At 44.3% G+C, this 23975-nt stretch overlaps 8 protein-coding genes across 8 annotated transcripts; 3 read left to right on the top strand and 5 right to left on the bottom strand.

Annotated features, from left to right (window-relative positions):
* Nucleotides 1–1160: 1160 nt before the first annotated feature.
* SAMD00019534_087450 (hypothetical protein) lies at nt 1161–3793 on the bottom strand (the record flags this gene model as incomplete). Its single annotated transcript, XM_012896102.1, has 7 exons — nt 1161–1910; nt 1998–2158; nt 2285–2445; nt 2505–2617; nt 2723–2947; nt 3025–3385; nt 3534–3793. Coding segments are annotated over 7 exons (2031 nt in total), but the record flags the coding sequence as incomplete, so codon positions are not given.
* Nucleotides 3794–6103: 2310 nt separating this feature from the next.
* On the bottom strand, nt 6104–6901 carry SAMD00019534_087440 (hypothetical protein; the record flags this gene model as incomplete). The annotated part of the gene is made up of 3 exons (XM_012896101.1): nt 6104–6371; nt 6445–6695; nt 6782–6901. 3 exons carry the CDS (start codon nt 6899–6901, stop codon nt 6104–6106), a joined length of 639 nt encoding a protein of 212 aa, XP_012751555.1.
* A 1142-nt stretch (nt 6902–8043) lies between these two features.
* SAMD00019534_087430 (hypothetical protein) lies at nt 8044–11969 on the bottom strand (the record flags this gene model as incomplete). Its single annotated transcript, XM_012896100.1, has 2 exons — nt 8044–9939; nt 10005–11969. The coding sequence occupies 2 exons, from the start codon at nt 11967–11969 to the stop codon at nt 8044–8046; spliced, it is 3861 nt and encodes a 1286-aa protein (XP_012751554.1).
* Nucleotides 11970–12489: 520 nt separating this feature from the next.
* SAMD00019534_087420 (hypothetical protein) lies at nt 12490–14951 on the top strand (the record flags this gene model as incomplete). Its single annotated transcript, XM_012896099.1, has 5 exons — nt 12490–13374; nt 13446–13687; nt 13761–13891; nt 13955–14169; nt 14229–14951. 5 exons carry the CDS (start codon nt 12490–12492, stop codon nt 14949–14951), a joined length of 2196 nt encoding a protein of 731 aa, XP_012751553.1.
* Nucleotides 14952–15079: 128 nt separating this feature from the next.
* SAMD00019534_087410 (hypothetical protein) lies at nt 15080–16802 on the bottom strand (the record flags this gene model as incomplete). Its single annotated transcript, XM_012896098.1, has 3 exons — nt 15080–15802; nt 15864–16302; nt 16372–16802. Coding segments are annotated over 3 exons (1593 nt in total), but the record flags the coding sequence as incomplete, so codon positions are not given.
* Nucleotides 16803–17525: 723 nt separating this feature from the next.
* On the top strand, nt 17526–18495 carry SAMD00019534_087400 (hypothetical protein; the record flags this gene model as incomplete). Its single annotated transcript, XM_012896097.1, has 2 exons — nt 17526–17631; nt 17714–18495. 2 exons carry the CDS (start codon nt 17526–17528, stop codon nt 18493–18495), a joined length of 888 nt encoding a protein of 295 aa, XP_012751551.1.
* A 584-nt stretch (nt 18496–19079) lies between these two features.
* On the top strand, nt 19080–20310 carry SAMD00019534_087390 (hypothetical protein; the record flags this gene model as incomplete). The annotated part of the gene is made up of 2 exons (XM_012896096.1): nt 19080–19952; nt 20032–20310. The coding sequence occupies 2 exons, from the start codon at nt 19080–19082 to the stop codon at nt 20308–20310; spliced, it is 1152 nt and encodes a 383-aa protein (XP_012751550.1).
* A 115-nt stretch (nt 20311–20425) lies between these two features.
* SAMD00019534_087380 (hypothetical protein) lies at nt 20426–23518 on the bottom strand (the record flags this gene model as incomplete). Its single annotated transcript, XM_012896095.1, has 2 exons — nt 20426–22851; nt 22918–23518. The coding sequence occupies 2 exons, from the start codon at nt 23516–23518 to the stop codon at nt 20426–20428; spliced, it is 3027 nt and encodes a 1008-aa protein (XP_012751549.1).
* Nucleotides 23519–23975: the final 457 nt, after the last annotated feature.

Genomic DNA, 23975 nt, shown 5'->3' with positions numbered 1-23975 from the left:
CATTATTGCACTCAAGATGAAGAAGACAGGGCAAATAAATATGAACCTCCTCAACCTCGTTCACTCACTGCACCTTCTCAAACAATCAATCAATTACTCAAAACAGCATATGTCTACAATCTGGGAGTTCCGAAAGAAATTTATTATTCAAAAAATTATTTCTATTATTCTTCTACTTCTTATTTTTATTATTTTGGGAGTATGGTCAATAACTGAGTCCAATGCCCAGTAAGGAGATCAGATGGACAAAATAATAATGTTATTATTTAATTTCAAACCATCCACGTAATCAAATAATTACAAGTTATTATTATTCAAACAAATATATATTAAAAGATGGTAATTTCCAGCCTAAATATGTTTATATTATTAGAGACTCAGATCCAAAATTATTGATGGTACAATGTTTATGATATCAAATATTGATAGATTGACACGTACAAAAAGGAAATCAATAACCGAGACAATGAAATGTTGGTGTGACTGTTCCGCTGAATATGATAATACTTTACTAAGAATGAAGCAAGATATCTCGTATTAAATAACCGATGGCAAAGATTGATAAGACTTCATGATTGGATAGATGATTCAGATTGGCTCACGGCAAATATTGATTGACAAGCACAAGAAGGTGGTCTATACCGAGACAAAAGAATTAATATATCTATACAAAACACGCAGCAGAGTGAATAGAAATCATTTGGCAACTATCAATGAGATGTTGGGAAGGAGTGACCGTTCCGCTGAACATGATGATCCGTTACTAAGAATGAAACTTAGTAATTCTGATCTTGCTCCTACAATTGACAATGTTTGTTATTGTACAATTGGATGAGCAAAGATCAGAATGACTATTAATAATTAGTTCCTGACTGGATCTATCCAGTCAGCCATACAAGATTGATCAATAATCCATATTAACCCACTATCACCTTGGTAAGATAATCATAAAGTTAGTTTGTTGATTGGACTCCGACGCTGACTGATCTTTATTATTAGTAGTAATATTGGTATTAGAGGTCAACGAACGTTGCCATCGCATCCATCCATCCATCCATCCAGCCAAGTACACATATATATGAAGGACAATGGACAATGGTGATTGAGAGGACAGTGATTGAGAGAGATTGAGAATGAGAGAAGTCCCCACCCTCCTATATAAATAGCTGTTCGATCGAGTTGGTCAATGAGCTGAAGAAGTTACTGGAGCCTGATTTCTTGATGAGGTAAATACGGTGCACAGTGTCATGGCTCTCAACCTCGACATCACACTCGTACACCTTGGTCTGCAACTCGTTCTTGCTGACCTGCTGCCCACTGCTTGGATAGCGACAGCTGTATGATATCTGAGCCTGATTGCTCTTGAGACGCCACTCGATGCCCAGCTTGTTGAATGTCTGCTCCAGGTTGATCACAATCAGCGAACTGTCTACCTTGGTTTCCACAACCAGGGTTGGCGTCGCAGGTGAATGTGTTTGGACAACGACGGCCGCCGCCGTGTTGGATGTTGAGGCGGCAGTTGAAGTCGATGATGATGAAGAGGTCGATGGCGACGATGGTGCGCCGGCGCCCATCACAACCGTCGTCAGATTGTTGGATGACGTGTTGGGACTGGTGTTCTTGCTGCTGCTGCCACTGCCGCTGCCGCTACTGCTGCCCTTGGAGAAGAAGTAGGAGAACCACGACTTCTTGGGACTGGAGCCAATGATGGGCGACGAGTTGGGCGTGGACTCGAGCATCTTGAGCTTGCGCACCTTGGTGATCTCGATCGGGTTCGAAGTCTTGCCACGGTGTGACATGGTGGGGCTTGTGGCTGGATTGGAGGTGGCCGTCATGCTGCCTCTGCGCTGCATGATTGGCGGCGACTCCTTGGGTGGTGGGGGCGGCAGACCCTGGCTGAGTGACAGGGGAGGGGGTGGCGGCAGTGCGCCGCCCGGTCCATAGTAGTTGTTGTTGATGCTCAAGTTCTGGATTGGTGGCATCTTTGAGTCGCTCACAGCAATGGTGAGTGGTTGTGGCTGTGTCTGAGGTGAATGTGATTGAGCTTGGGCTTGGGCTTGGGCCTGAGCCTGGGCTTGAGCTTGAGCTTGGGCCTGAGCATGGGCATGGGCATGTGAGTGTTGGTGATGTTGTTGCAATGCCTGTTTGAGCAGGCCGTCTGAGCCACTTGGCTCGCGCTTTGGTGAAGGTGGAGGCTGTGAAATTGGATGATGTTGTTGTTGATGTAGATCTGAGTTGCTCTTCTGCTTGCCAAACACCTTCTTTAGTGATAACTCTGATGCGCTGTTTCTTCTCTTGTCTGTATTGTTGCTGTTGTTGTTGCCATTGCCATTGCCATTGTTGTTTGTGGTGGCCGTCGTATTCTTTACGCCATACTTTGAACCCTCAGTATCATAACGCTTCCTCTCCTCTAGCAATCTATAATAAACAATAATCTGTGATCGTCTGTTGATGGTATGTTGTTAGTGTCAATGCCAGTGCCATGTGAAGCAAGCCCAACATACTCATTGCTGATCAATGCTCTTCTAATATCATCTGGTGATCCCAAGCCCAACACCATAAGGCTTCTGAACACTTCATCGTCCATCGATGCCAGATCAGTCAATGGTGAGCCCATCTTTGTTGGTTGTGTAGAGATGATGGTTAGTGATCAATGAGCAATCAATGCCTCTCTCTCTCTCTCTCTCTCTCTCTCTCTCTCTCACTCTTAAGGTGGACTTACCATCTTATCGATTGGGATCACTTTTTCGGTGGTCGATGAGTTGGAGAGGAACCATGGATGCCTCTTGATATCCTTGATCGTTATTCTCTTCTTGGGATCGACCACCAACATCCTAGTGAGGAGGTCTTGTGCATCCTTGTGTATGTATCCTGGCATGACAAAGTCTCCGCTCTTGACCTTGCTCAGCAGTCTTCTAATGTTATCATCGTCAAATGGTAGTCGACCCTATAAGTTATGTATGAATGTTAGTGATCGATAGCCATCATGGTGACACGCGCGGCACAAAAGACTGGACAACTCACGGTCAACAATGCATATAGGATGACACCACAACTCCAGACATCGGTCTTTTGACCGTCGTAGTCAATGCCAGAGACCACTTCGGGACTGGCGTAATGAGGGGACCCACAGCTGGTGTGCAATAGACTGTCCTTCTTGATGATTGATCCCATGCCAAAGTCGCAGATCTTAATCTTCTTGTCGCCGCTCAACAAAAGATTCTCTGGCTTCAGGTCCCTGTGACATATATTCCTGCTGTGACAATAGTCCAATCCAGAAATGATCTGTTGGAAGAAAAACAATGCCTCTCCACTCTCCAGTCCGCCCTTCTCCACCAGGTAATCAAACAACTCGCCTCCTTCCACATATTCCAATATCAGGAATCTGGAATTGATCAATGATTGTTGGATATGGATTGGATTTGATTGATTGAGTGAGTGGAATCATGTGATGTGTGATTGAGTGATTGATTGTATGAGTGAGTATACTGCGCGTCGTTCCAATACTTGATCAATGTTGAATGTAAACATACAGGTAGTTTGAGGTCTCGTATACCTCGTACATCTTTAGGGCATTGGGATGCTCGATGAGTTTCATGAGGACCACTTCCCGCTCGATCTTCTTTCTCATGGATGGCTTATTCATCAACAAGTCCTTATTGATGATCTTGATGCCCACTTTGAATCCAGTGTCCTTGTGGAATCCTAATTTGACCTTGCCCGTTGTGCCCTGACCCAGGGTCTTTCCAATGATGAAAGGCCCAACTGAATGAATCTCCATCTTTCTTCTATATTATATTTATATCTTTTGATTGATTGATTGTTTGTTTGTAAGTCCTGGATGTTTTGATGATTGATTGTGATCAATGTTTGTCCTGGATCGATGGATGGATGTGTCCCTTGTCCCTGTTGAGCGTGAGTGAGTGTGAGTGAGTGTGAATGTAATCGCGTGTAGATGTTGCTAAACACGAGAGAGTTGGTAGATAGATTATTGGACGGATAGATTAACGAATGCGTATGTGTATAAGTTGTTGCGGGGACTTAGTTGGGAGGACAAACAAACAAACTAACAAAAATACGAATGATTGTCAAAGGGATGTATCTTGGTTTTGTTGTTTGTTGGTGTTGTGTTGTTGTTTGTGCTGGTTGCCTGCTTCTGACCCACAACCAATCCAATGTAGCTTTGTTTGTGTGTCGTCGAATCGAAGTTGTTTGTTGTTGTTGTTATTATTGTTTGTGTGTGTCGTCGCGACTATCCATCTGCCAACAACAACAACATTGCAGTGCGAGAAGGGGAGGGGGCCAGACTGGTGCTCGAGTGGGACTGATTGATTGACCGATGGATAGATCAGGGACTACCCCCCTAGCCTCACACAAATCATGCTCCCAAAATCCTCTGAACGAGATTTTTGTTCTTCTTGTGATCGTTGGAATAAACAACAAAATAGAAAAGTTTGATGATCGAAGCCCAGAAGCTCGGCTCAGTGGGCCAAAAAGAAAAAAAAACCCGTCAGACGATCGATTCGATATGTTTGTCAGTGGGGTTGATGGGTGAGTGAGTGAGTGAATGTGATTGAGTAATCCGCTATTAATTGAATGTCCTGCACTCCTCCTCACACACTTATGTCGATCATAGATCATAATCCATCCATCCATCCAACAATAGCGACATATCCTTGAGTGAGGCTATGAGTGTAAATGTGTCTATGTATGTGCTGTTGTTGGTGATGATGGCTGAGGTTGGAAGAAGGAAGGAAGATCATGGGAGATAGATACTTTGGTATTATTAGATCTGAAGATGTGCTGCACACTTATAAGTGATCATGTGGTTTATGGTAAGCATTTGTCAAAGGAGTAGAATGGAGAGAAAATGGAAGATGAGGGGACGTTGCGTTGATGATGATGATGGTGATGAAGATGTGAGGTGAAGATGGGTGGGTCATTCACAAGATCTTTACCTCTGTCTCTCTTTGTTTTATCTCGATGAATTGAATGAATGGATGAATGAAATGAATTCCAGAATGTCCACTTTAACAAACTTAGTTTATCATAATGTCTCTCTGGAACTCTCTGACTGATATTAATATTAATATTTATAATGTATTGATATTGACCGTCGCGATATTAGTTAGTTAGCTAACATAACATAGGATCTCAAGGAGATACACTGATTATAATGATGATGGTGATAATCATTCAGAAGTATCAACTTAGCTCAGTCATTCTATCAAACGCAACCCAACACGCTCACTCATTTACTCTCTGCCGTGATTGACAATGCGAGTGCGTCTGTCTCTCGCGAGTATAGTGAATGAATTGTCACTATACGATGGTGATTGATGGACAGGTAATTCATTCATTCAATCAATCAACTGGTGATTGCAACTAAATTTCATCAACCAATCATAAATGCCTACTGTAGTCTGTGTTGTGTATGTCTATTTGTGTTGTGCAACAGACAGACAGACAGACAGGCAGAGTGTCATCTATCCTCCAAAAGGTGGTCATCACAACCACCATCAACATCTTGGTCGAGAGATAAGTGTGGTGTGATCAGGTGATTGATGATGTATTAGAGGTGGGTGGGGGGTTCGAATGAGTGGATGGTGATACTGATTGATTGATCGAGACAGACATATATCATTTATCATTCCAGGCCAGGTCATTCAATTTCCATTTCCAACAACCACTTCCGGAGGTCCGGCAGATGACAGAGACATCCCAATCCTACCAACATTAGAGGGGCATCTGTAGGCCGCTTTACTCTGGAATGACGACAGCGCTGTTCAAATTTATCCGCCGCCGAATGATGAATATGAGATGATCATTGTTGCTACCAATCAACCAAGGTCGAGCACCATTTTCCTCTACCATTTTGTTGCTGTTGCCATCTCTGTTTGCCTGTTTGTCATCTGCCGGCACAGCTCCAACAACAAACAAACAATCATAAAATCATCTGATCCCGATGTAACTTCAAGCAGTTGTCATGATGGTCCGATTTACTCTTTGTTCGTCTGACCTGATCTGGCTCACTAGGAGTGATCAACCTAATCCATTCATTCATTTCCAAGTCGCTTTGTTTATTCATGAATGAACAACCAACTCATGAGTATGGATGGTAGGGTCTCTTGCTTCCTCTGAATGCGCCTCTGCCACCACCGCCACCACCGCCGCGTCCTCCCATGGGTGGACCGCCACGTCCACCTCTGCCTCTGCCACCACCACCTCTTCCTCCACGTGGATATCGCATGTAGGCCGGCAGGTTTGTTCTCTTAGGCGTAACCTTTATCTGTCTATCCTTAAACATCGTATCGTTCAAATGAATAGCAGTCGCAACAGAGTCCTTATCGACAAACTCTACATAGCAGCATCTATATTACATGACATTACTTGCAAGTTAGTAAACTTGAAGTGTATGCATCCTTGTGCGTGTATCGACCATACCCTTTGGGATGACCTGTCGTCTTATCGTTTAGAATTGTAATTCTGTTGACAGTGCCACATGATTGGAAGTGCGCCAGTATCTCCTCTTGTGTCGAAGTGTACTCAACGTTGCCAACATATACAGAGCGTGCGTCAATCTCCTCCTGATCACCAAATGCGCCTGCTGAAGCTTCAATACTATTCTGTAGTTCTGTCAACTTCTTTGTCTCCTCCTCCATCTCTTTATATCTTCTTTTCATCTCTTCCAGTTCCTTTGTTATTGTTGTTATTGTTGTTAATGTTGTTAGTCTATCATTCATTCAATCATTCAATCATTCGTTCAATCATGTAGTCATACAGGATCATCTACGACAGACTCTGCCTTGGTGTCATCTGTCTTGGTATCTTCATTTTCTTCAATAGTCTGATCTCCATTCTCCTGTTGGACATCATCAATAGTGTTATCTGTATCTGACATTATTGATTATATAACTTATTCTATTTCTATCTATCAATCTGCGAACTCAACGAATAAATAACTTTTGAATTTGAACTACTTTTGAACAAGTTCACATCACTTCGTTCGATTTGTTCAGTTTATTAATATTCAGTATTTTAATAATAATTGTGATTAATGTTCAGGTGGAAAGAAAGAATATTATAATACTGTATATATAAGGAAGATACAAATTTTATCAATGGAATTATCCCATAATGCTGAAGTTCGAAATTATTCCATATATGGTAATTTCCATAAATGGGTATCAATCCAACACAATCCTTCCAGACACCACCACAACAATTTCATCGTGTTCTATCGTCAGTCTTTCTCTCTAAATTGAATTGTATCTCTATCTACTTAATATATACAGAGTATTTAAATAGATAATAGATAATAGATAATAATAATAATAATAATGAAAGCATTAATAGCAGTTGATGGATCAGAGAATTCATCATATGCAGTAGAGCATTGTTTAGGATTCTTGAATCCATCTAAAGATTCAATTGAGATCATAACAGTTGTGGAGATTGATGACTTTATATATGCACCTCAAGAGGACTTTATAACAACATCAGATGACGATAAGTTAATAAAGAGGAAAGAGAAAGAGGCCAAAGTATTCCTAGAGAGGGATGTCCAAAGATTCAAAGATAAAGGTGTATGTAATCCCTTCCATCGCTTGATGTCCACTCAATGCTAACCTGAATAATAGTTTACAAAGGTAGAACAAATTTTGTTATATGGAGATGTTAGACAAGAGATAATCAATCATACAGAAACCAATGGACCTTTCGATATGGTCATAGTTGGTTCAAGAGGACTGAGTGTATTCAAGAAGTATGTATATTGCTATTGAGGATGTCCATACTTATCCAACATACTAACTAGTTATACAACAAGGTTGATATTGGGTTCGGTCAGTGAATACATTGTACATCATTCAAGTGTTCCTGTATACGTAGTCAAACATCAGAATCCAACATCCTCACTTCCCATGTTGTAACATCACCTGCATGACAACCCAGGGTTGTTGGCAATCACAATCAATCAATCATTGTAAACATAAATGGGAGGATATGACGGACTTATTGGAATCCACATCCTTTGGTATTTGTTTAGTTATTGGATTGTTGTGTCTCGACATAGAGTGGATGCAACAATGTGCACTTGGTGTCGATTGGGAACTTGGACTTGTCCACAGTGATCATCACCTTGACCGTTGTGAGCTGACGATACTGCTGCTTGATGGGCTCGTCACCTTCTTCAATGCCAGGCCACACGATCTCATTGCTCTCGGTCTCCTTCTCGAAGCTGTGTGAGATTATCAACTTGTCCTCCTTGTGATCCTCGAGATAGATGCGCTGCTCGCTGCCAAACATTGGTACGATCACCGAGATGAACGTCGGGCCTGTGCTAAGTACGATGGCGTCGGTGACGTTGAGTTTCTGCTGCAGCAGGATGCACAGGAATACCTTGTCACTGCGCTCCTGGGCCTTTCTAGCATTGAGCTTCTTCTCATTGCATTGTAGCGAGATCTTGGCCACGGCTTCAGTCTCGGGCAGTTGGTCAAGGACGCGAGAGTGGTCGCCTTGCTCGCCCAGTCGCTCGACCTCAATCGACAACTCCAAAAGTCGATGGACGATGATATCTGCATAACGTCTGATTGGTGAGGTGAAATGAGTGTAGTGATCCACGTTGAGGGCATAATGGCGCCACTCATCCTCAGTGCCAGTACAGAAGTACTCGGCCAGACGCATGGAGCGGATAGAGAGCAGTTGGATGGCCGAGAAGATGTTCTTGTCCGTGACCTTCTCCTTGAGCGCCAGGATCGACGCGCCAAATGTCTCGACTGTGGACGAGTCGATTGGGTAGTCGTGGCTCGTACAAAAGTCGATGAACTGTTGCAGCTTTCTTGGGTTGGGATCGGGATGGCGTCTGAGCAGTGCGTTCTCTGGGAAGTACTTGGCAATGCGCGAGGCCACCTGCATGTTGGCCATCAACATGAACTCCTCCACCAGATGGTTGGACTCGAATATCTGGTAGATCCTGGTTGAGACTGGGTTGCCCTTCTCGTCCAGCTCAAAGGCAAGCTTGGTTGGATGGATGTTGAACGCACCGCTGTCCATTCTGGCCTGGCGAAGGTGCTTGGCAATCTCGCGCAGTCCCATCACTGAGCTGATGACCGCCTGCACATGTTGTGGAGTGTCAGGACCGAGCAGAGACTTGATCTGCTCTGGTGCCAGCCCATCCTTCCACGATGTTTGGAACTTGCCGTCGATAATGGCTTGGGCCACACGATAGGTCAGTCTGCACGCAGACTTGATCACAGACTTGCCAAACCATTCGTTGATCACCTTGCCCTCGGGTGTCAGTGTCCAGATGACAGAGAAGGCGAAACGTTCCACGCCATAGTTGAGCGAGCACAACTCCTCACACAACAGTGATGGCAGCATTGGGATGGCCTTTTGGACCAGGTACACGGTTGTGGCGCGGTCAGCAGCGCATGCGTCCAGGGCAGTGTGTGGCTTCACAAAGTGGGACACATCGGCAATGTGCACACCGACCTCAAAGTTGCCGTCTGGCAGTGGCACACAGGAGAGGGCATCGTCCAGATCCTTAGCAGTGTCGGGATCGATCGACACGATGATCTGGCCACGAAGATCGCGTCTCTTGGCGATCTCCTCTTGGGAGATGTTCCAAGAGGTGCCTTTGGGAACCTGGGGCAGACAGTCCATGACCTCACGCGAGAATGCCGACGTGTCGACATTGTACTCCTTGAGCAAGGCACGTGTCTCTGGCTCAATCTCTCCACACTCTCCAAACACAGAGTGGAAGTGACCAATTGGGAGGTAGGATGTCTCCTTCCATTGGCCATAGCTCACTGAGATCAGCATGTTCTTGTACATCTCTGGCTTGGATCTGAACTCAGGGATGGTCTCCTTGAAGACCAGACATCTTGGCAACGCGCTATCCATTGGTGTGAAGTTGGCAAAGGTAGCATTGTCTTGGTCCTATGTTGGGATTATTTGTTAGACACTTGGATGGAGTCCAGGACTTGATTATGTGGAGTACATACTGTAAGGATTCCAACATGATTCCTTGAGTGTCTGCAGTCAAGGATGTGAACGATCCTGCAGGACACGTACAGGTTCTTATCATTGGCCTTGTGAACGAGTGATTGGAAGTACTTGATGTCCTGGATCATGTTCTTCACTGGTGTAGGGCCAGCAGTCCTCTTCTTACTCAACTTGGGCACATTGTTATTGTTGCTGCCAGAGGTAGTAGAGGTGGTAGTGGTTGTGGGGACAATGACAAAGTCCTCATCCATGTCATCATCATCATCACCCTCAATCTCGATCTTGATTGGTGTGGGAGTGTCCTCTGACACATCGCTGCCCTCATCCTCGCAATCACTGTCGACATTCTTTGAGTACATCGACTCCAGTGCTTCCTTCTCCTTGATCTGCAACTTTGAGAGTGATGATGACAATAAGATTGTTCCCTGATCGCGACCACCCATGTCTGTCGTGTCCTTGATCGTGGCCTTCTCGACTTCGTCGTCATCGTCCTTGTTGTTGGCCTTGGACTTCCACTCTGACTCGCGCACCATCTCAAACACCACAATGTCCGAGTTGAATGCTCTGTTCCTGTACTTGAGACCCTCACAGTAGGCATCGCCGTCGACACCGTCCACAGTGATGTAGGCGTCGTAGTACTTCTTAGCATTCACACGCAGCTGGCCATAGAAGTAGCGTTTCTCTTGGAGTCCCTTGCGAACGTCTTCCTCTGAGACGTATGCTTGGAACATGACACGCTTCGACCTCTCCTTCTTGACGCCAGAGATCAGTTTGGCCTCACCACCCTGCTTCTTGTCGCCCTTCTCTTTCTTTCCAGATCTGTTCTTGGTGGCACTCTTCTCTTGTCCTTCCTTTTGTGGCTTATGTTCCTTCTCCTTCTTCTCCTTCTTGTCATTTTTGTCCTTCTTATTGTCTCTCCTCTTGTCTACCTTGTCGCCATCCTCATGGTGGGGAGCAGGGGCGTGAGCGGGGACATGATGAGCATGAGCAGGTACATGAGCAGGTGCATGAGCAGGTGCATGATGGGCAGGAGCAGAGGCGGCCCGATATTGAGGTGGATGTGCAGGGGCCTGATGGCGAGGGGCATGAGGGGCATGCGGGCCTTGGGGAGCGTGGGCAGGGGCATGATGGATATGAGCAGGGGCACGATGATGAGGTGGGTGTGCTTGTGGAAACTGTTCGGGTTGCAACTCGTTGATGATCACAATCTTCTCTTGATGATATTGATGCATTGGAGGTTGATGTACACGTGGATGTTGATCACGCTGGTGTTGACCGTGTGGATGATGTTGTTCATGTTGATGTTGGTGAGCCATTGGATGTGGGTGAGCATGTGGATGCGCAACATGAGGATGGGGATTGAATGCATGCATTGGTGCTGGGAGCTTTGGAGCCCTCTCCTTGCGAGTCTTTGGTAGTGGCTTGTCATTGACATCTTGTGGTTGTTGTTGCTTCTGCTTCTCTTGCTTCTCTTGCCTTTTCAGCTTATTCTTGTCTGATTGTCGCTTCTTATAGCACTTATCACATATACTTGAAGTTAGCTTTGAGAACTCATTGGATGGTAACATTGGATTGGTTCCCCACAGGGCCTCATGTTCATGGTATGTACACATTTTGCGCTCAGCTACAACTCCATCATGTGGTTGTTGTTGTTGCTCTTGCTTTGCAGGTGTTCTTGGCTCCTTTGGTGTGGAAGGGGCCTTGGCAGCCTTGGGAGTACTCAGATTGTCCTTTGGCTCTTTTGGTTGTGTGGACTCCTTTTGTGGCTTTGGTCCTTTTGGCTCAACTGTTGAATGATCTCTATCTCCTCTGGTTGTTGTTGACTTGGGTGGTTGTTTATGAAACTTTTGATCCTTTGCCTTTGGTATACTACTATGTTGTTTAGATGATGATGTAGTTGATGTTGTTGGTGCAGGATCAACTACTGCCCCGCTTGTTGATGTTGTTGTTGTCGTAGTAGACATTGTATTGAAGATTATTTATATATTACTATTGAAATCTTTTAGGTAATGATGATGATTATGATGTTAATGTTTAGTCACCATTGACAAAATGGGAGTAATATCCCAGATATTATTAACAACGACAACGTACATTGGATTGATTGATTGATTGATTGATTGATTGGAAGAATGTAGTAGATTTAAAAAACATGCACTAACTACAGATTAATGTTCTTCCTCCCTCTTCGTACTAATTGTTATTATTTGTTATATGTATGAATGTATGTATATGTATTACAAGGTGTGTTTGATTTACAATGAATGAATGGTGTTACTAACAACTTAAGTTAGATTAATTTGAGTGATGATGAGGTGAAGTCGACTTGTCAAATTCAATTCAAACTGGACAAAAAAGGAGAAAATAGGGGGATGTTTCAGATCCCATTTACTTCCCAACTTAGTCAACAACCACAACTTCATCGTCTACAACACAGATACAGCGACTAGACGTGCATGCGCGTCAACATCAGCAACACAAACAATGTACAGCAACAGCAGCAGCGGCAGCGACAATAATGCCAACAATAACAATAACAACAAGAACAATGCAAATGTTGAGCATGAAACAGATGAGAATGAAGATGTTAGAATTGATGATGAAGATGATGTAGATGTTAATATAATGGATGAGAGTATGGATGGTATCGATAGTAATCCATACTCTACAATGTCATTCAATAGTACAAACAACTCTCCACCACCTCAGACTCATATTGCACTCAATCAATCCACTCAATTGTCATACTACTCACCATCACCAGAGGCTAGACATGTCGAGGAGACATCAATGCTGCAGCATGGTGGTGGCAGGAAGCTAAGTCTATTATACTCTGATACCAATATACAGACTGTTGATGAGGGTGTCATACATCTCGGAGGTGGTGGAGGTGGAGGTGGACATGGAGGTGGAGATGACCACGAGTCAGAGTCAGATCATCCTTATCAAGTTGGCAACTCACGACAACTAAGTATCAATCGTATGCTTATGAGTAGTGATGTCGTGGACACAAGTCTAGCACAGCAACAGCAGCAACAACAGCAACAATACAATTCAATCAAGGAGGATGATGAGGAGATGCAACAACATCAACAACATCAACAACAAGCAGTGGCGACTGAGGATGATGGTATGCGATTGGATCAGAGTACGAATGACATGGCAATTGATGAGAAGACATCTGGCGCTACAACACCAACTACAACATCAACACACAAAAAGAAGAAGACCAAGTCTAAGTTCTCACTCAAGAGTAGCAAGCGCTCCTCTGACAACCTCTCCTCGCCCACCATGATGTCCGACACTGTGACGACACCTCCTGACCAACAATTGATCAACACTCCCAAGATGCTTCAGTTCCCCTATGATGTATGTCGACATCATTCGATCAATCATCTCAACATACTCACTTACTCACTCAATCACTCACTCATCATCAGCTGAGTACATTGACATGGGATAACAACTTCTTAAGGAATAAGGAGAATATATATTGTTATGCATGTGGAAAGGATCAAGACAACAATATGATCAGATGTGATAATTGTTACCAACTATTCCACACCACATGTGTACACGTTCTGACTGGCTCTGAACAGATGGCCGGTGACTGGGTATATCGATTCTCCTGCTCCGTCTGCACCAAAGGTCACGAGACATTTGAGCGATTTGCAAAGAACTGGTATGATTATGATGATGCCCAAGTGTCGGAGTATCCAGATATTAACAATCAATCAATCAATCAATCATTATAGGGTCGATGTATTGGAGATTGTATTATATAACCTACAACTACAGAATGACAATCAGTTCTACTTTAGTCTTGACGAGGACATCATTCCAATGGTTGATCAGAACTGGCAATTACTATGTAGCGATAAGAAGAGTAAGTTGATCAATCAATCAATCAATCACTCATGGTTCGCGACCTAACAACGGCTCGCCACAGAGAAACCAAATTGGCAGAAGCCATTACTGCCCGCGTTGACTGATGGACATATATTCAAGTCTGGTGCGGTCAATATCAACAAGCCTGGATATTGGGCATTGGGAACACAACAGTTGCGACTGAAAGACAACCCTGTGTTCAAGAACAAGGTCTTGGCGTCAATGAACAACAAGAAGAAGAAGAAGAAGAAGAAGTCAGTGCCACAAGAGCAAAGAGTGAGTATTAGACAGGTCATACATTCCCGACCAAAGCCTAACCCATCGACACATACTAGTTTAAACACTTGAACAAGCTATTGCTGTTACCATTGAAGGATTCAAACTATGTACCAACTGTACAGTACGATAAACTTTGTGTGGCACTTCAGAACTCTGCTCCTCAGATAGTGATCGATCAATCAGACATGCTGACTTGTTCGAATCAGAAGGGCTACCGCATGGCCAAGGCCTCATTCCCATGCGTGACCGGTGCTTGGTACTATGAAGTCGAGATCATTGGCAACACTGGAAGCACTCGTCTCGGTTGGTCGTCAGCCAAGGGTGACAAGCAAGCCAATGTAGGATATGATCAGCACAGCTATTCATACCGCAGTCAACAGGGCGACATATTTCACAAGGCCAAGAGTCTTCCCTATGGTCAACCATTTGGCCCCAATGACGTGATTGGCTTCTACATCTCATTGCCAGTGGATAGCGAGATAAAGACATTTGACAATGTGGATCAGTTGGCAGTGTACGAGATGGTCAAGAAGGAGTTGGAGGACGACACACCGGCACCAATCGAGGGCAGCGAGATCAGGTTCTTCAAGAATGGTGTGTCACCAGGCGTGGCCTTCAAGGACATTGGCCGAGCAATGTACTATCCTGCCGCATCAATGTACATGGGAGGAGCGGTTCGTTTCAACTTTGGACCCACCTTCAAGTATCCACCACAGGGAATCAGTGGATATCGTCCATTCAGTGATATTAAAAGTGGAGGAGGAGGTGCCTCCTCTTAGAGACTGAATGATAGACAGATAACTGTTTGTACTTCTTTGGACAGTAGTGGATCATGAGTACTTGTTCTAATTGTTTAATAATAGCATCCGAATTATTGGAGGAGTTTATTGACCAGATGTCCTCATTGCTCGCATTTAGCATACTTTGACAGGTTGGCTATTGCGTTCATCCACTGGGTCATCTCAGTCTCTGGGTGTGGCTGTGGAATGGTCTGATTGCACCATTCTACTTCTGGTACAAGCGTTGAGAGATAGATGGAGGAGCAGAGTGAGACTACTTCAAATGAGTGACTACGTTGACTTTGTTGCTCTGGCAAAGGCTTGGCACACTTGACCTTGGTGAGGTAGTGATAACAGATTGGCTTGTCAGGTGGATCAAGGGGCGAGGAGTATAGGGCTATTGTTGGATTCCTCAGGACCATCCATCGTGGACACCACCTGCTGCCAGAGAGTAGATCTGATTTCTCGGCCACCCATCCTGCCTTCCACCATGCTCCAATGAGGTTCTGTGCCTTGTCAGGATCATACGACACCACTCCAGCTGCTGCATAGAGTGCAGCTGTTATCCATGTAGTGCTGACAACACTCAGAACATTGACAATTGACAGAGTACAGTTGCCTGCTGCATCCCACTTCTTCTTTGATACCTCTGCTTCATAATCGCCTTTTGTGTGTCTTGTAGTCTCAACGGATGCATCTCGAACTCCTCTGGCTGATATGAGCACTCCCTCCTGCAGTCCACCCAGTACATTGGTCAAGGCATTCACACCTGACCCACCTAGTTTCTTCCCGGCCTCCCCTTTCTCATCCTTGCCATTCAATCTCTCTTGTCTCTGTTCTTCCTCCTTCCTCTGAATATACATCTAGTCAGTTCTCCAAACCTATGTCTACCATTGTTCAGCCTGTACATACCTCTTTGTACCAATCACTTTTACGGACTGCTTCGCTAGCTTTCGATCCTGCCAAGCTGAGAGCACCAAAGATGCTCCTGTTGACACAACTTGAACCTTGGACCATCTTCTCTGAGCTGGACAACGACTTGTTGGCCTCACTGTCTGGGTTTTCAAGCTCCCTTCTCTGATCATCAGTCATCTCAGGACCTTCGTAGGCCTTTGCATTATTCCTATACATCTCTCCGACTTTTGCTGCACCTTTGGCAAAGTACTTTCCACCAGATACCAACCCTCTTGACACTGCCATACTTCCGCTTTCAATCTTTGTTGATGCCTTATCCATTGTACGAGCAGTATTATCATTATAACTCTGGGTATTTGACATTGGAACACGATAATAACTTGTATAGTATGTCAGTATTATCTCTAACTTGTCCAATAAGTCTTGTGGAGTATTCCTAAAATGTAGTACGCGTGGATTTGTTAGCTCCTGGATAGACTTCCAGTTGTTGGAATATGGAACATACTTTGAAGGTTTGATTATAAAGTGATTGTTAAAGTTATCCGAGATGAGATAATGGAATGGATATATACGGATTGATGTCTTCTCTTGGAGATTGGTATAGATGTATATGTAGTCAATTTGGATAATGATGGTATCCTCAACGATTGTTTTGTAAACATTTACAGGTATATGTTTCAATAATGATCTCTTCTCACCATTGATCATTTGTTTAACAGTGACATCTTCCAATTGTAGTATTATGGATGTGTATTGTAGACTTTGAACATGTGTTTTGTTGTCCAACAATAACTCGGGATAGTTGGATTCCAACTTGGCGTTTGGTGATTTGGCACCGATTGCAGTTAGAACAATCCTGGAATGTGTATCCACTTGTTCCTTGGCATTCTTTAGGTTCAGACTTGTCTTTTGAGGTGCATGTGGCTTGTTTGATCGAGGAGGTGGAATTGGAACATTATTAACAAGAACTGATGCTCCATCCATTTGATGATGATTATGATGATGGTGAGGTTGGTGATGATGACCATGACCTCGTTGTGATTTTGAAAGATTTGGTGGCATTGGTTTGGTGACTATCTTTGGTTGTCTTGGTGGAAGTGGTGGAGGCATCATCTCCTTAGTCTTATGAAAATGTTTATCCAAGTTCACAGGAGGATTGTCATCATCAATTGCAATATCAGCTCCCATTGGAGAATGATTGTTTCCACCTCTATAGCTCATTATCTCCTTAATATTATAAGTATGTAAGATTGATTGAACGAATGAATGAATGAATGAATGAGTGAAGTAGTTGTAGTAGTAGAGTATGATGTGGAAGGAAGGATACACATAGTTGATGTGGGTGAAGGTTGTTGACAGGGTGGTAGTTGGAGTGGTAAGTGTGGCGAGGGGTTGGGGAATGGATGATAAGTTGACAACTCTGAACACACCTTAAGGAGTGACTCCTCCTCCTTTGTTTGGCCATCAATCATAAAGTCTCAACATCTTTACCTCTAGCTACATAATTATATATATTTGATACTTATAATCAAATGATGATCAGAAACCAAGAAGACGATTGATTCAAACTGAAATAAAGTCCAAACTTTGTGTCTGTTTCGTTATTCATTCTTTACTATCTCTCTACACTTGCTCGCACATGTAGTAATGCTTGCAAGAATGGCAACACAGGTGAAGGAGTATGTTGGAAGGACACCATTGTCCAATCCCATCTTTGACATTGTCTACAAGTCACCAAAGTACATCGCAGTAAACAAACCATTCGGTAGGCAATCATTCTTACATGTACAGAAAGATCATTCATACCTTTACTAACATCGATGAACGAATGAATGAACATATTATAGATGTATGTGTTGATGGCGATGATAGGGAGATTACATTGCTCAAGCATCTTGCTGTGAAGTACCCTGAACATGCAGGACAATATAGGTTGGTGAATAGGATTGATTATGCTACGTCTGGTTTGGTGTTGACTGCAGTGACTCGTGAGGCTGCTAACAAGGCAGGCAATCTGTTTCAGTCGCGCGAGACATTGAAGCAATACCTTGCATTGGTGTGGGGACACATGACTCCTCTCTACATCGAGGGCAAGGAGGGCAGCAAGCAGACAGAGATCACAATCGATCAACCAATAGCAGACGACAATAATGATTCCAATTCATTCAAGATGATGATTGGAACTGAGGCCAATCCTGGAAGGAAGTCACAGACCATCATCAGAGTGCTTGAGCATGGATACTATAACAACAAGCCGGCTTCAAAGGTACATATGATTCCACACACTGGGCGTCGACATCAATTGCGTGTTCATCTTATGTCACTTGGACATGTCATTGTTGGCGACGAAACCTACGGACCCAAGGATGGGGACTGTCCACGTATGATGCTACATTCATGGAAACTATCAATCGATAAGCTTGGACTTGACCTCGAGACTCCCGACCCCTTTGATGGACTTCTTTCATCGTCGCCGTCTACCTCCTCTTCCACCTCTTCTGCGACAACTCAAGGTTCAACAAGTGAACAGGTTGATGTACCAGAGATAACCAAGGATACACTAGACAGTAACGACAACAATGACATCAAGGAAGAAAATAGCACCTCCACCATCTCTACGAACAATTGAGAAAGGAATGGAACAACATCATTACATTTCGATCATTCACTTCAACAACAAGGTGTTGTTGGACAATCACACCCATCCCGTATTGATCAATGATAGTCCATCAAGATCAGTTCATTGATGGCACCTCTATCACAGGAATAGCAAGACACATATGCTCGCGACTGATAGAGGACAGAGTCATACATCTTGTTCAAACTCTTGGGAAGTGGCAATCCCATAAAATAAAACGAATCAACAAAGACGAGTCGTCATGTTTACGAACAAACCATTTCCAATTGGTAATTAATGTATTAGTATTAATAACCACAAGAGAGAGAGAGATGTCAATGCTAAGATTGTCAACATCATCTTTCATGTTGAGGTCATGGTCCACTCCTCTTAATCTGCGGAGTGGTCTATCAACAATATACCAACAACAACCATTCATTCATAGTTTATCCCCTTTGAAAGCTCTATCAACATCAATAACATCCTCAACATATACAGGAGTTGGAGCAGGAGCAGGTGTATTGATGCCATCAAGAAGTTATGTGTCAAAGGTCAAACGAGAGTTGAAGAAGGAGAAACATAGAAGATATAAAACAATGATGAAGCAACGAAAGGAGACATTGGAGTCGACAGACTTATCCGAAATACCAAAGTCTGACTTTGTTTACGATAAGAAGATACCAAGACTGCAGCTACTGATCGGTGAGAAGAACACAAACGTTATAAAGGAGTCTGTGAGATCAATGTGGCACAAGAGACAGACTTCAAACAAGACGAGCGACAGCAAAGCAGTATCAACATCATCAAAGGTCGAGCCACAGAAGGAGAAGGATGGCGAGAACAAACAGTTCAGACAGACAGAGTACGAGGACAAGGTGATTGACACAATCAAAGAGAGGAATCTGGGAAGACTGCGTATCAAGACACCAAAGCAAGGAAAGACAAAGTTGGATGTGGTGCGAGACAAGGCCAAGCCACTCATTCCAACGTACTTTCATTCAAAGTTCAAGTTTGTGGCAGCGGCCAAGAAGAGCGGGTCGTTCATCCCCGAGACACTGCCCGAGGTGGCATTCATTGGAAGGAGTAATGTTGGCAAGTCATCGATCATCAATGCAGTCACTCAACGTGGTTTGGCAAAGACATCCGACAAGCCTGGCTATACCCAGAGCATCAACTGGTATGAGCTGGGCTCAACACTGTATCTTGTCGACCTTCCTGGTTATGGATTCGCATTCGCCAAGTCTGATCGCGTCGATACATGGAATCAGCTGACAGTCGACTACCTCACGACGAGGAAGACACTCAAGCGTGTGTTTGTGTTGGTGGACTCTCGACATGGACTCAAAGACAGCGACAAGGATCTTCTAAAGATCCTGGACAAGAGTCAAGTGAGGACACATGTCATCCTAACCAAGGGAGACCTGGTACCCCAAGAGGACCTGGCCAAACGATTCACACTTGTAACAGATGTATGTTGTCATGCATGTTCACATTCGAGAGGAGTCACTAACACTGGAACTACTCCAATCAATCAATCAATCAACCCAGGAACTACGACAACAATATCATTATACAGAGTTTCCAATATTGATTGTTAGCTCAAAGACTTATGGAGGAATACCAGAGTTAGCATCCATAATGAAGGGATTCAAGCTACGCAAGAAGCCAGAGAAGCCAAAGCCTATCTCATCAACTACAACTTCAACTACAACATCCACTTCATCAACAACGACACGAAAGACAATCAAACCAAGAGTTAAGGAGTTGGTGAGAGCAAAGAAACCAATCAAAGTGTCTCCATCATTGAATAAATACTTGAAGAAGTAGTCAGTCGTCGACGACTGAGACCTGGTTGGATACAAGAGTGACGTATCATTCGTTTGAATAGTTTAATAGAGCTAGCAATGACAGGTCCATCCAATGGACCATTGTGATCGCATCGTCAAAGATTATGTATTCCAGACTCTATTGAAATTGGCGGGAGGTTGTCATCCATACTTCCAGCTCCACTATTGAGTGGACTTGGTGTTTTAAGTGCCCTTTGTTGTATTGGTTGAGGCTGCGTCTGCTGTTGTTGTTGCTGCTGCTGTGACTGTTGTAGAGGCTGCTGTGACTGCTGTTGTTGTGGCTGTCCAACTAATGATACTGGTGATGAGTTGACAGAATTTACCTTACTACTACTGTTGCTATTACTATTACTATTGCTGTTGCTGTTGCTGGTGACATTTCCATTGGTGGTGGCGCATCCTCCACCTGCACCAGCGGTGCTGCTGGACATTGGCCTTGGATACCTCTTGATCTGATTGTTCTTGGCCATCGTTCGCAGGTCTTGCTCGTTGCCATAGATAGCCTTGACCCGGTAGTGCAGCTGAAGGTCCTCGCTCGACTTCCAAAAGAACGTCTTGACCGTGGCCAATGTGTAGGTTGGTAGCAATAACTTGCCATTGCAGAGTATCTCGATGTACTCTTCGGCCATGGAGCCCTGCTCAAACAGCTTGAGTGTCTGTGCCACATAGGTAGCCACCTTCTTCATCTGGATGTGCTGTGGGGCATTGAACTTGTTGGACGTCTTGGAAAATGGTGATATGTTCTTCTCCTCGCTCGGCGCCATCATCAGATGGACTATATACGGCTTCTGACCGAGGGGGCCACCGTGCAGCACATCTGTCACCCATCGCGGTAACATATCGTACTTGGTGCCGGCCAGCTGATCGATTCGCGACCTAAAGCTATTGTTGATGTTGTTATCATCGTAGATGATGATGGGTGTCTCCTTTGGAAGAGTGAACAGTCGCTTGGAAGGCAGAACATCGATGCAATTGGAGCTGTTGTTTGGTGTGAGTGAGCTTGGCGTAGTCGATGTGGATGAGTTGGACGAGGGTGTCTTGGTCGCTGGTCTCTTGTTCTGTTGTCCATTGTCATCGTTGTCTTCATCCTTTGTCTCTTCTTCATCTGTAACATTGGTGTTGTTACTACTGCTGTTACTACTGCTGTTGTTGTTGCTATTTACACTATTACTACTACTATTGTTGTTGCCGTTGTTGTTGCTATTACTACTATTTACATTGTTGTTGACACCTGTGATGGCATGCTTCTGCTTGTCTCTCAGCCAGTGTGAGAAGAGAGAGAAGAGGATACGCTCGCCAATGTTGTAGAGGGTGTCCTCTTCACCCTCCTGCAGGTTGATGCCAAGGTTGGATAGATGAACATAGGCGTTGAAACATTGTGATTGCTCGAGGGTGACACTGAGACTGCCAGTCTTGGTATCTATCGATGCCCACTTGGGTATGCTGACGATCTCCTGCAGCTCCTCGACCTGCTTGTCAAAGTCGACCTTGCCATAGGTCTGCACCTCCTCGCCCCTGGTCACATCCCACAGTTGCACCGTGTCGTTGGTGTCCATGGTGAGCACATGTCGACGGTTGTTCATGATGTGATGCTTGATGATGCCTGGTCGGCCAGGTATGACTGCCAGGGGCTCCTTGACAACAAAGGATTGCTCCTTGTCGTCGTCGATGAATCTGGGCTCACTCTTTGGAAGCTGGCCAATGTCTTCGATGGACCAGTTCTTGATAACCGAGTCGGTGGTGGACACCCAGAGCGACCTGGACTTCTCGTTGTGCAGTATCTTGAGCACTGGGCCCGACTCCTTGCACACCAACGACGAGTGGAACGTCTTTAGGTCGGTGCTGTACACTAGTCCGTCGCGGCCACCCGAGTAGACGTGTGAGAAGTTGGATGTCACCGCCAACGACCAGACAGAGTCGTTGTGGATGTCGTCAAAGGTGTGGATGCACTTCTGCATTCCTAGGTCCCAGAGACGGAATGAGCCGTCGCTGGACGCCGACAGACATCTCTTACTGTCGCTCGATATGACAATTGATCGCACGTTGTCTGTATGTCCCTTGAGCTTGAAGATCTTCTTGCCACCCATGACGTCCCATGCGCGGATTGTGCGCTCAGTCGAGCCGACCAACACCAATGACGCGTCGTTATTGATCGCCAGACTGTATATCGATATGTTGTCGCCTCCAGCACGTGATATATTGAAGCGGCTTGGTGGCGGGGGCAACAAAGAGTCGGAGCTGCCGTCAATGTCGTCTGAGCCTGTTGTTGATTGATTCTGGGGTACAGTGTAGTTGTTGGACGTGCTGTCACCACCACCATTGGGAAGTGTCGTTACAGGTGAGAACACGTTGAGATCCCAGAGCATGATATGGGAGTCAAGACCGGACGATGCAAAGTAGTTGGCGCCCGGTGCATATGCCAGTGCCTTGACATAGTCATCATGCTTCCTCTCAGTGCGTATGCACTTGCCTGATGATGTGTTCCACAACTTGATCGAGGCATCAGATGATGCTGACACCACTGTAGTGAGGGGAGTGAGAGTGAGTCATTGTTGAACAAGTCAACAGCATTGCAAGTTGGACTTACGTATTGATTGCTTGGGATTGACAAAGATGTCGTTGACCCAGTCGTTGTGTCCTTCAAAGCTGAGAGTGTTGTTCACGTCCAAGCCACCTGACGCTTCATCGATTGACCATTGCTTGATGGTGGAGTCACGTCCACCCGAGTACAAGACATTGTCGTCGTAGTCATATGCTAACGATGTGATGCCAAAGCAGTGCTTGTCATCACTTCTGCTGCCCACATGATAGGATACCTTAAACTTTGGTGGTCTTGTCTGTTTGGCAGAATGATGTATTAGAGGATGATTATCATCACTCATATATTCATTCCTATTGTTGTGATACTGTTGTTGCGATTGTTGTTGTTGTGGTTGATGATTCTGTTGAGGTGTATTAGTCCTATATTGCTGCTGTTGTGACATATATTGTTGCTTGGGAGGTGTTTGTTGGTGCTGTGGAGGTGTCTGCTGATGCTGTGGAGGTGTATGTTGTTGATGTTGCGGAGGTGTATGCTGTTGTTGTGGTTGCTGTAGTTGTTGTCCTAGTGCTTGTGCTTGTGCTGCCTGTTGTTGTTGCTGTTGCTGTTGCTTCTGTTGTCGCAACTGTTGCATCTTCTGTGTTCCCATATATCTATCTGTATAGTTATCCATTTGGATGTTATAACAACAACAACCTAACTATAACTATATCTATCTGTTTATATAAGTATTATAGATACAAATATAATGATCAATGATTGTTCATTCATTAACCAATATTACTAATACTATCACTATACTATACTATCTATCTATCTCTAACTAGTTGTGAATGAATGAATGAATGAGTGATATCACTCATTCAACTTGTCTTTGGAATTTGAGGTGTGTGTCCAAGAAGAACCCCAATACTTGCATGATCACACGATTGCCTGGTTGTGGATGAATCATTCATACAAGTAAACATTGACATAAATATATAAATACTATACTATTTATTATATATATATATATTGATCATTGTTAAATCCCACTGTAATAGGTTACTGGATACTCTCTGATCTTTTGATCATATGTGTCGAAGCATCCCACAAGGACACTGCCC

Source organism: Acytostelium subglobosum (assembly GCF_000787575.1).
Source record: "Acytostelium subglobosum LB1 DNA, scaffold: scaffold19, whole genome shotgun sequence".
NCBI lineage: Eukaryota > Evosea > Eumycetozoa > Acytosteliales > Acytosteliaceae > Acytostelium > Acytostelium subglobosum.
This window is presented reverse-complemented; position numbering and strand designations above follow the sequence as displayed.